We start from the raw sequence: 14,694 nt of genomic DNA on the forward strand, positions 1-14,694 counted from the left end.
GATTAATTTACCAGTATGACAACTATGTGATATACAAGATTATAAAGTCAGACAATGGTGACATACATGATAAGAGACGTGGAGTTTTTAAAAGAATCGCACTCTTATATTTCTTCCGAAATATATTTCTTCCGAAATACTAGGCAGCTAAACGTGGATACAACATTACCTAGCCAGCTAATATCTGCTAGCTTTCTATCCAGATATACCCGTCTACACATGATAAAAACAACGAGACAAAATAGCCAGCATGATTAAAGAACCGAATTGAAGAATCCTATTTTATTCCAGATTCAGTTCAGTGAAGCAGCAAGCTAAGTAGTTTACAACCAAGCTAAGTTAATGACAACATGTCATTGCCATCGACGAACTTCTCTTCCATTTATCCAGTTTTGAAAATGTTGTTTTTATTACATAAATGCAAGCAAGCTATTACATAGGCTATTTGGCATTGCACAGCTCGAAGTTAACATCCGATGTATCAAACGTTGGATTGTAGTTTAGTTTCTTTCAAATGCATTTCAGCCATCCAGTGACCATGTCAGGTTACAAAAATGCTTGCTTGCAAGTCCTGGACACTCTTTTTATTTACTCCACCAGTCCACCCGTTCGTTGGTTGAGGCTCCTGTACTACTCTAATTTCAAGTGGGATTTTGACTGGTGTCGATATTACAGAGACCATCCTATTATATTATTGTTCAGTTAAAAGTGGTATTTTATAATCATTTCGATGTTTGATATAGCAATCAAATATATTTTAAAGCTAGGATGTTGTGCCATACACAGCTTTGGAATTGAATGCCACCAAATGTGTTTCTGTTAATGAACAGTAAGATTCTAAAGAGCGTTTTTCTTATCTCTTAGGCAGAAAGTGTAGTTTATCTTTCTTTTTAAGGCTTGATCTTAAAATGAATTTTTGATGTTCTAGTCTATTGAATATTTAAAGCTCATTTGGGTTGAAATGTGCTTCTGGTCAGGATCCATATATTGATTTGAATAAGTCATTTGAGTTAGAGGGTAATACTCCTGAGTATTTGGTTACAAGTCGGAATTATAGAGTCGAAACTACAGAGGACAAGTACATAGCACATTGTCGCTTTAAAGATCAGCACCTTTGCATGAGACAAGAATGCATGCACTACAATTGACACTGTTCACGGTTGTTTTTTGAAGTGAGAGTATGACTAAACTATGTTAACCTGTATTAACTATATATCTTTTTTTCAAGCAATGTTTGTGATTAGTACCCTAATTGTAGTAGAACTATTTGAAGAGTTTCATTCCAAAACGCTACATATCCATTTTTAGAAATGTTGGTAAATTAGTATTTATCGTTTAAAGAAGTTATGAAAGAGATTGATGTGTTTTTTCACCATCTAGTGATGGCATGGGGTTGTTCAATGACAGACATGTATTTGGTTTAAATCTATCACTTGATGGTTTCATTTCAGAGAGACAAATAATCATGTTTTACTGCAAAACGCTATATATCTCCCTTTACTTTCAGAGAAATGACTAGTAGTGATACGTTTTGTGACATGTCAAACGTGACAAGTAACTACATCTTTAATTAAGAACTGTACAAATGATACATTTGTGACATCAATATATACGGTGCATTCGAAAAGTATTCAGACCCTTTGACTTTTTCCACATTTTGTTACGTTACAGACTTATTCTAAAACATATTAAATAAAACAATTTCAAAATCTACACACAACACCCTATAATGACAAAGCAAAAACATGTTGTTAGAAATGTTTGCAAATGTATTAAAAATAAAAATACAGAAATACCTTATATACATAAGTATTCAGACCCTTTGCTATGAGACTCAAAGTTGAGCTCAGGTGCATCCTGTTCCCATTGATCATCTTTGAGATGTTTCTACAACATGAATGCAGTCCACATGTGGTAAATTAAATTGATTGGACATGATTTGGAAAGGCACACACCTGTTTATATAAGGTCCCACAGTTGACAGTGCATGTCAGATGGTCACTCTGACAGAGCTCTAGTTCCTCTGTGGAGAGGGGAGAACCTTCCAGAATGACAACCATCTCTGCAGCACTCCACCAATCAGGCCTTTATGGTAGAGTGGCCAGATCGTAAACGGCACATGAGAGCCCGCTTGGAGTTTGCCAAAAGACACCTAAAGACTGTCAGAACCATGAGAAACAAGATTCTCTGGTCTGATGAAACCAAGATTGAACTCTTTGGCCTGAATGCCAAGCGTCACCTCTGGAGGAAACCTGGCACCATCCCTACGATGAAGCAGGGTGGTGGCAGCATCATGCTGTGGGGATGTTTTTCAGCGGCAGGGACTGGGAGACTAGTCAGGATCGAGGGAAAGATGAACGGAGAAAAGTACAGAGAGATCCTTGATGAAACCTGCTCCAGAGCGCCCAGGACCTCCGACTGGGGCAAAGGTTGACCTTCCAACAGGACAACGACCCTAAGCACACAGCTAAGTCAATGCAGGAGTGGCTTTGGGACAAGTCTCTGAATGTCCTTGAGTGGCACAGCCAGAGCCTGGATTTGAACCCGATTGAACATCTCTTGAGAGACCTGAAAATAGCTGTACAGCAAAGCTCCCCATCCATCCTGACAGAGCTTGAGAGGATCTGCAGAGAAGAATTGGAGAAACTCCCCAAATACAGGTGTGCCAAGCTTGTAGAGTCATACCCAAGAAGACTCGAGGCTGTAATCTCTGCCAAGGTGCTTCAACAAAGTACTGAGTAAAGGGTCTGAATACTTACGTAAATGTGCTATTTACATTTTTTATAAATTCGCAAACATTTCTAAAAACCTGTTTTTGCTTTGTCATTATGGGGTATTGTGTGTAGATTGATGAGGGAAAAAAAACAACTATTTAATACATTTTAGAATAAGGCTGTAACGTAACAAAATGTGGAAAAAGTCAAGGCGTCTGAATACTTTCCGAAGGTACTACTATATATATATATATATATGTATATATATATATATATATATACAACACAAATATAAAAAACAAAATGAATCAATATGGTAATATGAGATTTTTGTCATTTAGCAGATGCCCTTATCTAGAGCAACTTACAGTTAGTACAACCACAAATCACAGCCAACAGGATAAGAGTATTCCATTTCAGCTAAACAATGGATATATAGCATTTTACAACATAACCTGTTTTAATATACATCTATCAAAAATTTGAGACATTAATTTTTCACACACAAATGAAGGTACCCATAAGCAATCATTTCTGATGAAAAAACATAAATGTGAAAAATATGTGGATATAGCATTTTGGAATGAAACTCTTCATTTGTAGGCTGCTGTATCACTAATAACATGTGAAAATACAATCTAATGGACAGCCTATTTAGTCATATACAATATAGACTTATATATATATATATAGACTTACGCATTTGAACTTCCGAGTTTGCACAGTTTTCATTAATATTAGTCGTTGTTCTGCGTCAATTTCTTACCATGCAATCAAGCTTGCTTGCGTTTAGTCAATGATGCTCTTCAAATTGTTTACAAATACATGGAGTTGTATTGTTCATGTGTAACCAGTGGGTGGCGACAAAGAGCGATCTCATATTTTCAAATGGTTGTCAATCACTGAAATACATAGATAGAGTGCCTAAAACAGGCGTACAATTATTCGATGTCCCATATTGACACACCACTGCAGAGGTAACTGTTGACGTCAAGAACATGAGGGGAGGGTTTTAAGTCCGGCTGGTCTTTTTAGCATCTGTAGCGAAGAAAAGAGTTGACATCCTCTCCTTTCTATTTGTGTGTGTCACCGCTTGAGCCTCCTCCGACGTAAAATAAAAGATTTGAAACACATTTATGATCTAGGTTATACAATAAACATAACGCTGGTGGTGAATGTGTTCCCAGACTCTAGTGACCACTGTAACAAAGATCAGAGAGCTGAGCCTGTGATCTGATAGTGTCAACTTCTGAACAAAGCTCCACAGGGGGGTGGTATGGAGCTGTGGAAAGGATGACCATGCCAGGACATAGTTAACGTTGATAGTTTAGTAGTAGGTCTAATGTATATGACGGAATTAAAAAGGGAGAACACCGTAATAGTAAGGACTTACTACTTCACAGTGGCATTTAGACCCAATGCATTACATTCACACACACAAGATGAATGTAATGTACAGACGGCTACCTCTGTTCATTTCTTAGCCACTCCATCACTAGGAGCTTTTACTGAAACCCTGACTTGAAACTCCCATTGCTGAGCAGGTTGAGGTATTTTCGGTGTTCCTGTGAGGTTGGTCAGTGGAGGAGGAGGAGGCTGTAGGAGGAGAGAGAGAGTGCTTCATACCTCTACATATACACAAAGTCCTCTCAGGCAATCTGAGAATAGTCGGGCACTCTTTATTTCTCCATCCGACATTCATTTAATATCAGTTATCCAATGATGTTACTTGGAAAGGGAGAATATGGAATATAGTAGATTAGGCTAAGGTAAGATAGGCTACTTCAAAAAAAGATCCTATTATTTCAGCAGTGCGACTACTGGACTACACTCTCCTCTCGAGCCATAGGTAGTACAAGCCAGCCTCTCCCTTAACCTTTTGTCCTTGAAGCAGCTGGGGGGGGGGATATAGTTATGATGTTTGGCAGGTCTCCTGAAGGCACACATCCTGTGCTATTCCCAAGGGGACATGAGCCAGTCTCTCTCAGTGGTCTTCTGTGTACAGAGTAATACCATGACTTAGGATCCTTCTTGCCCATCTAACAGATTGCTAGACCCTGGAGAATAGAGCTTTCTGCTAACTCTCCCCAAAGAACAGTGGGTCTTAGACCACTTGTCACGGAGGGCACATGTGTCTTTTGAATGAAGATCAGTTCAGTCAAGCGACAAATCTTACCTCCTCGTATTAGTCTTTAGAGTAAACTTCTGACACGTTTGAATCCTTCAGGACTTGACAGTGATAGCCATGTAGATGGGTGTGAACGGGACAGAGGGAAGGCCAGATACTTTTCATCTCCAATACATGCAAAACTTAGGCTACCCTCCATGATCTGTAGACAGCATGCCATTTCTCTATTTCTCTCCTCTATAGACTAGATCTCTAAAATAGTTATTAGTGCAATTTAACGTGGTTATAGCATGTTCACACTGAAAGGTATCTCCCTCAAGAAAGAGAACATAACCTTGTATGTCAAAACCTGAATGCAGTCAATACATGTGAAACAGTACTATAGCCCTGTGAGTAAAAGATGAGAGGAAACCCATTAAAAACTTCAATGCTTTACAAAACAAATGTATAGTAGGCCTATTTCTAATTGATGTCTGAGTTAGAAAGTTCACAGGCTGCAACAATAGAATAAAGCATCAGGAAATCCCACAGTCATTAACTTCAGTCAGTGCTGGCTGTAACCTAGTGTTTACATCGTCAAACAAGTGACCTTCTCCTGATTTCAGACAGACCCGTGTGGAATCAACCTAGAATCAGGCTGGAGATTTTCCCTTTTCCTGCCTCTTAATTGAATTAGTGAGGCGTGGATGGATGGTAGTCTGCTCCTTCCGTGCTACAGACTCTGTCTGACTCTGTCTGCTGAGACCTGGTATCATTCCTGTCTGTCTCTAACAAGTCTTTACAAGCTGCCTCACAAGGCCCTCTCTGATTGATCACATTGATTCATCCAGCTTACTACTGATATGATCTGGACCAATATCGACTTGAATCAAACCCAGCCTACAATGAGCCTGATTGCTGGCCTCTTTACTTGCCATTCATTAGGGAGCATTCCCAGAATATAAAACATTTAACTGTTTGTTCTCACCAAGAGATGCGTCGTTCAGCAACATAGAAAAACAAATCCTAAACAAGCATGTATACCTAAGCCTACGAGCAAGCTGAATGTCTGGCACTGCAGAAGAACCAATCAATTAGGCTGCATTTTCTGATACGCTTCTTTTGTTCTCAACTGCTAATTTAGATCTCTGGTTTATTCTACATATTTGCCTTTTAAACCATGATACAATGATTTATTTGTTGTTTGATGTTTTAAATAAGATGTCTGTATTGTATGCTAGGCTGTGGCCTGTCAGAACAGTTTGAAAAGAGGATCTCTGAGATCAATAAGATGTAAAATAAGTATGCCAGAATCCGTGACAGTAGAAGTGTCAGCCTTGAACTCTCAACAGAACAGTGAACTAGGCATACTCATGGAACAGTTACTGAGATTCTGTATACTTTCCCGACTTATAATGTTTTTTTGTTCTAACTGTCTGAAAGTTTCAACTGTGCACCATATATCAATACAATCCCTTCACTTGTCAGTAGAGGTGCCTCATAATGGAAGTATTATGGGGTGTATAAACTTTCTTATTGGAGCTTAGGTTCACCAGTTGCTCTTTGTCAATAGCTTGAATAGGCTATAGGCTACTGTATATCTGTGGATGACTATTTTGCATTATACTTCAGCAGTGATGCCCTAGCAACTGTCCTTTTTGTGTTTGTTTTGGGGGGGGTAAAAATATGTCATGTAACTGTTGATTCACCGGCCAAGGGTCTAGATTAAGCCAAGGGTCTAGGTTAAGCCAAGGGTCTAGTTTAAGCCAAGGGTCTAGTTTAAGCCAAGGGTCTAGGTTAAGCCAAGGGTCCAGGTTAAGCCAAGGGTCCAGGTTAAGCCAAGGGTCCAGGTTAAGCCAAGGGTCCAGGTTAAGCCAAGGGTCCAGGTTAAGCCAAGGGTCTAGATTAAGCCAAGGTTCTAGGTTAAGCCAAGGGTCTAGGTTAAGCCAAGGGTCTAGGTTAAGCCAGGGGTCCAGGTTAAGCCAAGGGTCCAGGTTAAGCCAAGGGTCCAGGTTAAGCCAATGGTCCAGGTTAAGCCAAGGGTCTAGGTTAAGCCAAGGGTCTAGGTTAAGCCAAGGGTCTAGGTTAAGCCAAGGGTCTAGTTTAAGCCAAGGGTCTAGGTTAAGCCAAGGGTCCAGGTTAAGCCAAGGGTCCAGGTTAAGCCAAGGGTCCAGGTTAAGCCAAGGGTCCAGGTTAAGCCAAGGGTCTAGGTTAAGCCAAGGGTCTAGGTTAAGCCAAGGGTCTAGGTTAAGCCAAGGGTCTAGTTTAAGCCAAGGGTCTAGGTTAAGCCAAGGGTCTAGGTTAAGCCAAGGGTCTAGGTTAAGCCAAGGGTCTAGGTTAAGCCAAGGGTCTAGGTTAAGCCAAGGGTCCAGGTTAAGCCAAGGGTCTAGGTTAAGCCAAGGGTCTAGGTTAAGCCAAGGGTCTAGGTTAAGCCAAGGGTCTAGGTTAAGCCAAGGGTCCAGGTTAAGCCAAGGGTCCAGGTTAAGCCAAGGGTCTAGGTTAAGCCAAGGGTTAAGCCAAGGGTCTAGGTTAAGCCAAGGGTCTAGTTTAAGCCAAGGGTCTAGGTTAAGCCAAGGGTCTAGGTTAAGCCAAGGGTCCAGGTTAAGCCAAGGGTCTAGGTTAAGCCAAGGGTCTAGGTTAAGCCAAGGGTCTAGTTTAAGCCAAGGGTCTAGGTTAAGCCAAGGTCAGGGTTAGGAATAGCAATAGAACTCAGCTAGCCAGCCTCTGTTGTGTGTTTACCACCTCTGTCAGTTGAACAGCTCATGCCTCATTCCTTTATTGTGGGATTTGTTTCTAATGTGTTGTTTGCACTTAACCATCCTTACTGTCTAGCGTCTGTCCGTCAATGTGTTTGCATGAGGGGAAACAGGGCGGTACGGGGCTATTGTAAGCAGCTGGGAGAATGCCCTACTTCTTTTCCTCGATTTTCTCTACTCTCTTTTTGCCTCCTGAAGGACTGAAGAAAATTCGTAATCCGGATCGAATGTACAGATCAGCTGTGTGTTATGCCGGCCATGCTCCTCCTAAGAGTATCAGTGATGACACAGAGATGAACAGTAAGAGAGTGTTATTAATACTGCATCCCCCCGTGGCACTGTGCTCTTCTCCAAGGGCCCACTATAGTTGGTCAATCTATTATTCATTCATTGAGTCATTTATTTACCTCTTGATTTTCACCCCCCCCCCCTCCTCTCCTCTCCACTTCCTCCTTTCCTCCTCTGGGTGTTCCTCCTGGACCAGAGAGGAGCTTGCTGCTCTGTTGATGGAAGTGTCTGCTGTCAACAGTAGAAGTGTTGTCGTTAACTAAGAGTGATTGATTCAGGTTGAGATCAGAAGCAGGAGAGAGAAGTCTGCTAGGACACCTACTGTATGTTTCTGAGTGTAAAACTCTCCTATCCATTCATCTGAATGAGGATTCCTCCATTCATCTGAGTGACGACTGCACTGGGATAAGATTAGGCCTGAGAATGAGAAATGCACAGAGAGAAGGTTTCTGTGCTGGAAGTGTTTTTATTGCCCTGATAAGTTGTATCATGTCTGTTTTAACATGTAGCCTAATCAAGAGGAGGATTCTTTGAATTCACAACATTCCGTTACTGAAAGATTGCCATGCACGCTTTAGCGCCATACAGCAGTTTGTGTCTCTGTGAAAGTGACTACTTTCTTCATGCTTAATGAACACGGCAGCTTCCTCTACAGTTCCTCCACTGCCAAAGGCTCTGTTGATCTAGGTAATTAAGTGTGTTCATGTTTGCAGTAATGTTTTGAAAAGAGAGTCTTCATCGTTACGCTGATGTCCTTAATATTGCTTTAGCTGCTTTAAAGCTGTGTTTAGACTCAACACATGTTGAGATGTAGATTTAAAGGAAGCAGAAGAGTTGGTTTGTGTTGTAGTCTGTGATTCTTAATGATTGGGATTCGGGTCATTGTTGATTGATTAACATGTCACCCCTCTTGTGTAGCCCAGCGGTTAAGAGTGTTGGGCCAGTAACTGAAAGGTTGCTGGTTTGACTCCCTGAGCCGTCTAGGGAAAAAATCTGTTAATGTGCTCTTGAGCAAGGCACTTAACTTTAATTGTTCCTGTGAGTCGCTCAGGATAAGAGTGTCTGCTAAATGACTCAAATGTAAAAACAATGTGTGACAGCTCTGACTAGTTGGACTTATTGTGTGTTTTCTCTAGTCTAGCTCTCCCTTCATGCTGGTGCTTTTTATTATGGCATCCTATTCCCATGTCAGACGGCCTAGTTAATGTGCTCTCTCTGCCTGGCTGGCTGGCTGGAGGTTTCTGTACCACCAGGACACTGTAACGTAGCCCAGGCCCAGGCAGGTAAACCAGTGATCTGAGTAATTGTGGGAGTAGGTCTGATAAGGATAAAGGGCTGTAGCATGGCTGCGTCCTTCACTGGCTGACTGTGTGTGTGTGTGCCGTGTGTACGCACCACAAGCCCTCACCTCTGCTCTCCTTGAGATGGGATGTTCATGGATGTGTGTGCGTGGTGAGGGTTGGAGCACACAAAGTTTGAAAAGAGACCTTTTTAGTTTGTTGCAGGCAGTTAACCGTCCGAGTGCACGATTGTTGAACTTCCCATTGAATATTTTTTGCAGCTCTTTGACCTAGCCTAACTTAGCCTTCTCACTTATGAATCTATACATTAAGCAACACCGTAGTACTCAAGTCTTACTAGAGTAAGTAGCCAGTTTGCTTATTTTTTACTCTAAGTAGACTAACACTGTTATATAAATAATATAGACTAATTACGATAATTGGTTGCCCAAAAAGCTCCCCCTCTTTTCCCCCCATCAAGAGTCACCAGACCGTAAGAAAGTTGCCCTTATTATTACTGCCAGGGAAACATGACGCAGCTACTTTAATTTGCTTTCTGTAGTAGAAACCCCAGGCTCAAGTTTCCCCCCTAGCAGTGGCCTAATCAAGCATTGTGTTGACTTTTCAGAAGTGTGGGGAATACTCTGCCTCTCTGATCATTAATATTTGAAAAGATTGTGCTAATCAAGTAGAGGTCCAGTGCAATCAAAGCCTTGTTAAGCCAGATGCAAAAATCAGTGAGATCTTAAATGTTTTTTTTAGTTTGGGTAGAGGTCTGGATATTGGCATCATATTATAAAGTTGTTTTATGTTTTTTTTTTATAGTCTATTTCCTGTAAATAGAGTCTAGTTATGACCCATGCAACATGGCAGTCAAGAGGGACATTTAAAATGTTTTTTTTTAATGGCAACAACACATAACACAGGTTAACCCCTTCTACCTTCCCCTCCCCTCCTCCCTCCTCCCATATGCCTCACAACAGCTCACCCAGATTGATTGCTTTTGATTGACAGCATGTTAGTAACCGGCCACCGCATCTTGGCTGACAAATGCCTTCTTGCTCCGGTTTTGATTCAATCACAGTGTTTTTATTTCTATCCTAATAAGTGTTTTTAGTGTGGCGCCAGCTGCTGAGGAGGGGACAGTGTTTGTGGACGGACAGACAGTGGGCCTATAGTGCACCTTGACGATTCGGGGTGTTTTGCGCCACATGATTGAAGTTCTTGAGGGATGTGTCTCTGTCTGCGCAGAGATGGTAGTCTGGGTTAGAAAAGTGTTGAGTCCACTTTGTCACGCTATTCACTGATGTGATCCCTATATCTGGTTCTGTAATTCATATGGATCGGTTAACAATGACCCTGTAAATATACCAGACACTCTAATTGTATAGCCAACTATTCTGTTGGTTGTGTGTGTGATGTCTTTACTGTGCCATTGGTTTCAGATGCTTGAATGGGCCCTGATGTAGTACTGAGTGCAGAATAATGCATGGTAGAATTGCATGTTATAGAACAATTGTTGCATGGCTGTGTGCTTGATTTCCTTTCATGCATGGCTGCTTAATGCCTTAAATATGGTAATTTACTGTTGTTTAAGATTTTCTTTGTTTCCCTAATTGGAGTTATTTTTCTGTTATATATATATAGAGGACTGTGTATACATGTTTGTGGTAGAGTGTTGTTCACCTGTCACTAAAGACAGAGGCTTCCTAGACGAGGCCAACATTGCAAAGTGAATACTGGCCTGTTGCGGAGTGTTTTGCATTTCAGCCTAGTTCTTTAGAAATAAACCCTAAAAGTGTTGAACCTATGTAGATCTTCATGAGGGTTTTACTACATAGCCTAGACACTATGCGCAGCCAACAATGGTTTGCTGAATTAACCAAGATACCGTAACACTAGCTCACTATTTCCTAACAATATGAGCAGCACTGGGCACAGATGAAAAGGAAAAACTGTCACTCACGGAACGCACTGAGACAGAGACGGAGGAGAGAGGGGTTTGCATTGAGGGCCAGGGTATTGATTAAAGATTTGTTTTTGTCAGCCTTTCCAGCCTTATGACCCACGCTCTGGTCTCCAGGGTGGAGCCGGAACAAGCTAGCATGACAGATACCCTTCAATTCCCCTACTGTTCACTGCTTCACAGGCAGGATCAGTGATAATCCAAAGATCAGCACAGAGAAATATATTTTTGTGGTCCGTTTGACTGAGGGTGTTGTAACTGATGACCAGACATGCTTTTCCCTCTACAGTCCCTACAACCAAGGAATAGAAATAGCCTACAGTGTTGGTCAGTGGTACTCCTCAAAAACAGGCCCTGTAGCGGGCAGTAAACATGGTTTTATAGGCCTCTTCCTAGTGATGGGGAGAAAATAGATACAGCTGCATATCGCAATATTATTTTGGGCCCATATTGTATTGATATTGTACTTGTAAGGCCTAAAAATGATAATATTTTTTGCTATTGAACAGCATTGGCTAGCGCTAGTTGGCTGTACCTGTGCCAAAACGCGGCTTGTTCTCCATCTTCTTTTCAGCATATTTATTTCCCTGATGCTTTCTCATGACTCTCTCTAGTCTCTCTGCAGCCGACATATAGTGAGCAATATGTTTGGAACATCAAATCGCAACAAAATCGCAATATAGAATTGCAATACATAAAAAGTTGTGAGAATTTTAATACATATTGTATCGTGATAATATTGTATCGTGAGGTCCCTGGCAATTCCCAGCCCTACCTCTTCCTGGCCTAAGCAGCTGATGAGATGGGTGGTAGGTGGATAGGCCCTAGGTACATTTTCTCTTGGACAACTCCCTTTAGAGACTTTCTCCCTTCCTTCGTCAACACCAGGGCAGTAATTGGCTTCTCCCCAGCCCAGCCAAGCCTTGCTCAGCCCAGCCCAGCCAAGCCTTGCTCAGCCCAGCCCAGCCCAGCCTTGCTCAGCCCAGCCCAGCCAAGCCTTGCTCAGCCCAGCCCAGCCAAGCCTTGCTCAGCCCAGCCCAGCCAAGCCTTGCTCAGCCCAGCCCAGCCAAGCCTTGCTCAGCCCAGCCCAGCCAAGCCTTGCTCAGCCCAGCCCAGCCAAGCCTTGCTCAGCCCAGCCCAGCCAAGCCTTGCTCAGCCCAGCTCAGCGCCTTCTGATTAACAAGCTCTTGTTTCAGCGTTTGTTACACTTTAGTGTTGTACAACCAATTGTTTGTTGTTCTTTCTTCAGCCAGAAGGGATAGGTAATAATAATCACACCGGCATAACATCTGACCAACATTGATCTGATTTGCAAAACAGGACCATTGTTTCTCATAATGATGCAGTTATGAAAGGTGGTGAAATCAAAAATGTTCCATATTTTTACCCGATGGGTGTCTATTGATGGCTAACCTATTTATGTAATCTTGCACACAATTAACTCAGTAGGCTTATTTGTTGGTACATGAGCATTCCTTAATCTGAGAGTATTAGCGACTAAAATCCTCAGTCATTACAGACTGGCAGGTATGTTGAAAGATAAGCGCCTTACTCATCATTTTGGCTTAGAAAGCCATCTGAGGGTCATCTTAGATCTTAGACACTTAGTTATATTTTCAGTTGTTGAGTTCTGTTTGTTGTAAACTATGCATTCTGATAGATCTTACATCATAGCCTTGAAAATGTGTTGCCCATGTTGGCTATGAGGAATTTGATTAGGCCTATAGAAGTGATTAGGCCTATAGAAGTTTTTATGCCTATAGAAGTGATTAGGCCTATAGAAGTGGTTAGGCCTATAGAAGTGATTAGGCCTATAGAAGTGATTAGGCCTATAGAAGTGATTAGGCCTATAGAAGTGATTAGGCCTATAGAAGTGATTAGGCCTAATGAAGTGATTAGGCCTATAGAAGTGATTAGGCCTAATGAAGTGATTAGGCCTATAGAAGTGATTAGGCCTAATGAAGTGATTAGGCCTATAGAAGATTAGATTAGGCCTAATGAAGTGATTAGGCCTATAGAAGTGATTAGGCCTATAGAAGTGATTAGGCCTAATGAAGTGATTAGGCCTATAGAAGTGATTAGGCCTAATGAAGTGATTAGGCCTATAGAAGTGATTAGGCCTATAGAAGTGATTAGGCCTATAGAAGTGATTAGGCCTAATGAAGTGATTAGGCCTATAGAAGTGATTAGGCCTAATGAAGTGATTAGGCCTATAGAAGTGATTAGGCCTAATGAAGTGATTAGGCCTATAGAAGTGATTAGGCCTAATGAAGTGATTAGGCCTATAGAAGTGATTAGGCCTATAGAAGTGATTAGGCTTATAGAAGAGATTAGGCCTATAGAAGTAAAAAGGCCTATAGAAGTGATTAGGCCTACTAATGAAGTGATTAGGCCTATAGAAGTGATTAGGCCTATAGAAGTGATTCGGCCTATAGAAGTGATTAGGCCTATAGAAGTGATTAGGCCTATAGAAGTGATTAGGCCTATAGAAGTGATTAGGCCTATAGAAGTGATTAGGCCTATAGAAGTGATTAGGCCTATAGAAGTGATTAGGCCTATAGAAGTGATTCGGCCTATAGAAGTGATTAGGCCTATAGAAGTGCTGCCTACCCAATGGTGCTGCATTTTTTATTTGACTTGATTTATTAGGATCCGCATTAGCTGACGCCAATGGCGACAGCAGGTCTTCCTGGGGTCCGACACAAAACGAAAAATACATTACAGACTTTACAATTGACATACATTAAAGACAAATACTTTACAATTGACATACATTAAAGACAAATACTTTACAATTGACATACATTAAAGACAAATACTTTACAATTGACATACATTAAAGACAAATACTTTACAATTGACATACATTAAAGACAAATACTTTACAATTGACATACATTAAAGACAAATACTTTACAATTGACATACATTAAAGACAAATACTTTACAATTGACATACATTAAAGACAAATACTTTACAATGTACATACATTAAAGACAAATACTTTACAAGTAGTGTGTGTGCATCTATCAGTTACACATCATTTAACCTTTATTTAACTAAGCAAGTCATTTAAGAACAAATTCTTATTTTACAATGACAGCCTACCCCAGACAAACCCTCCCCTAACCCAGACGACACCGGGCTAATTGTGAGCCACCCTACGAGACTCCTGATCATGGCCGGTTGTGATACAGCCCAGGATTGAACCAGGGTCAGTAGTGACGCCTCTAGCACTGAGATATAGTGCCTTAGACCGCTGGGCCACTCGGGAGCCTACATACACACAACAAGTAGGTCACATGAGGGAGAGGCGTTGTGCCGTGAGGCGTTGCTTTATTTGTTTTTTTGAAACCAGGTTTGCTGTTCACTTACGCTATACGAGATGGAAGGGAGTTCCATCCAATCATGGCTCAGTATAATACTGTATGTCTCCTTGAATTTGTTCTGGACCAGAGGACTGTGAAAAGACCCCTGGTGGTATGTTTGGTGGGGTAAGTGTTTGACGCAGTCAGTCTCTCCTCAACTCTCAGCCAAGAGAGACTGGCATGCATAGTATTAATGTTATCCCTCTGATTACAA

General features: G+C 41.4%; 1 protein-coding gene across 1 annotated transcript in view; it reads left to right on the forward strand.

Annotated features, from left to right (window-relative positions):
* LOC112215211 (calmodulin-binding transcription activator 1) overlaps positions 1–14,694 on the forward strand; it is a 622,788-nt gene that overhangs the window by 87 nt on the left and 608,007 nt on the right. Inside the window, exon 2 of the mRNA XM_042299516.1 lies at positions 7,776–7,877. Coding sequence (XP_042155450.1) covers positions 7,776–7,877 — 102 coding nt within the window. The remainder of the gene's footprint in view (positions 1–7,775; positions 7,878–14,694) is intronic.

The sequence above is a fragment of the Oncorhynchus tshawytscha genome, linkage group LG16 (genome assembly GCF_018296145.1).
Source record: "Oncorhynchus tshawytscha isolate Ot180627B linkage group LG16, Otsh_v2.0, whole genome shotgun sequence".
In the NCBI taxonomy this organism is placed as follows: Eukaryota; Metazoa; Chordata; class Actinopteri; order Salmoniformes; family Salmonidae; genus Oncorhynchus; species Oncorhynchus tshawytscha.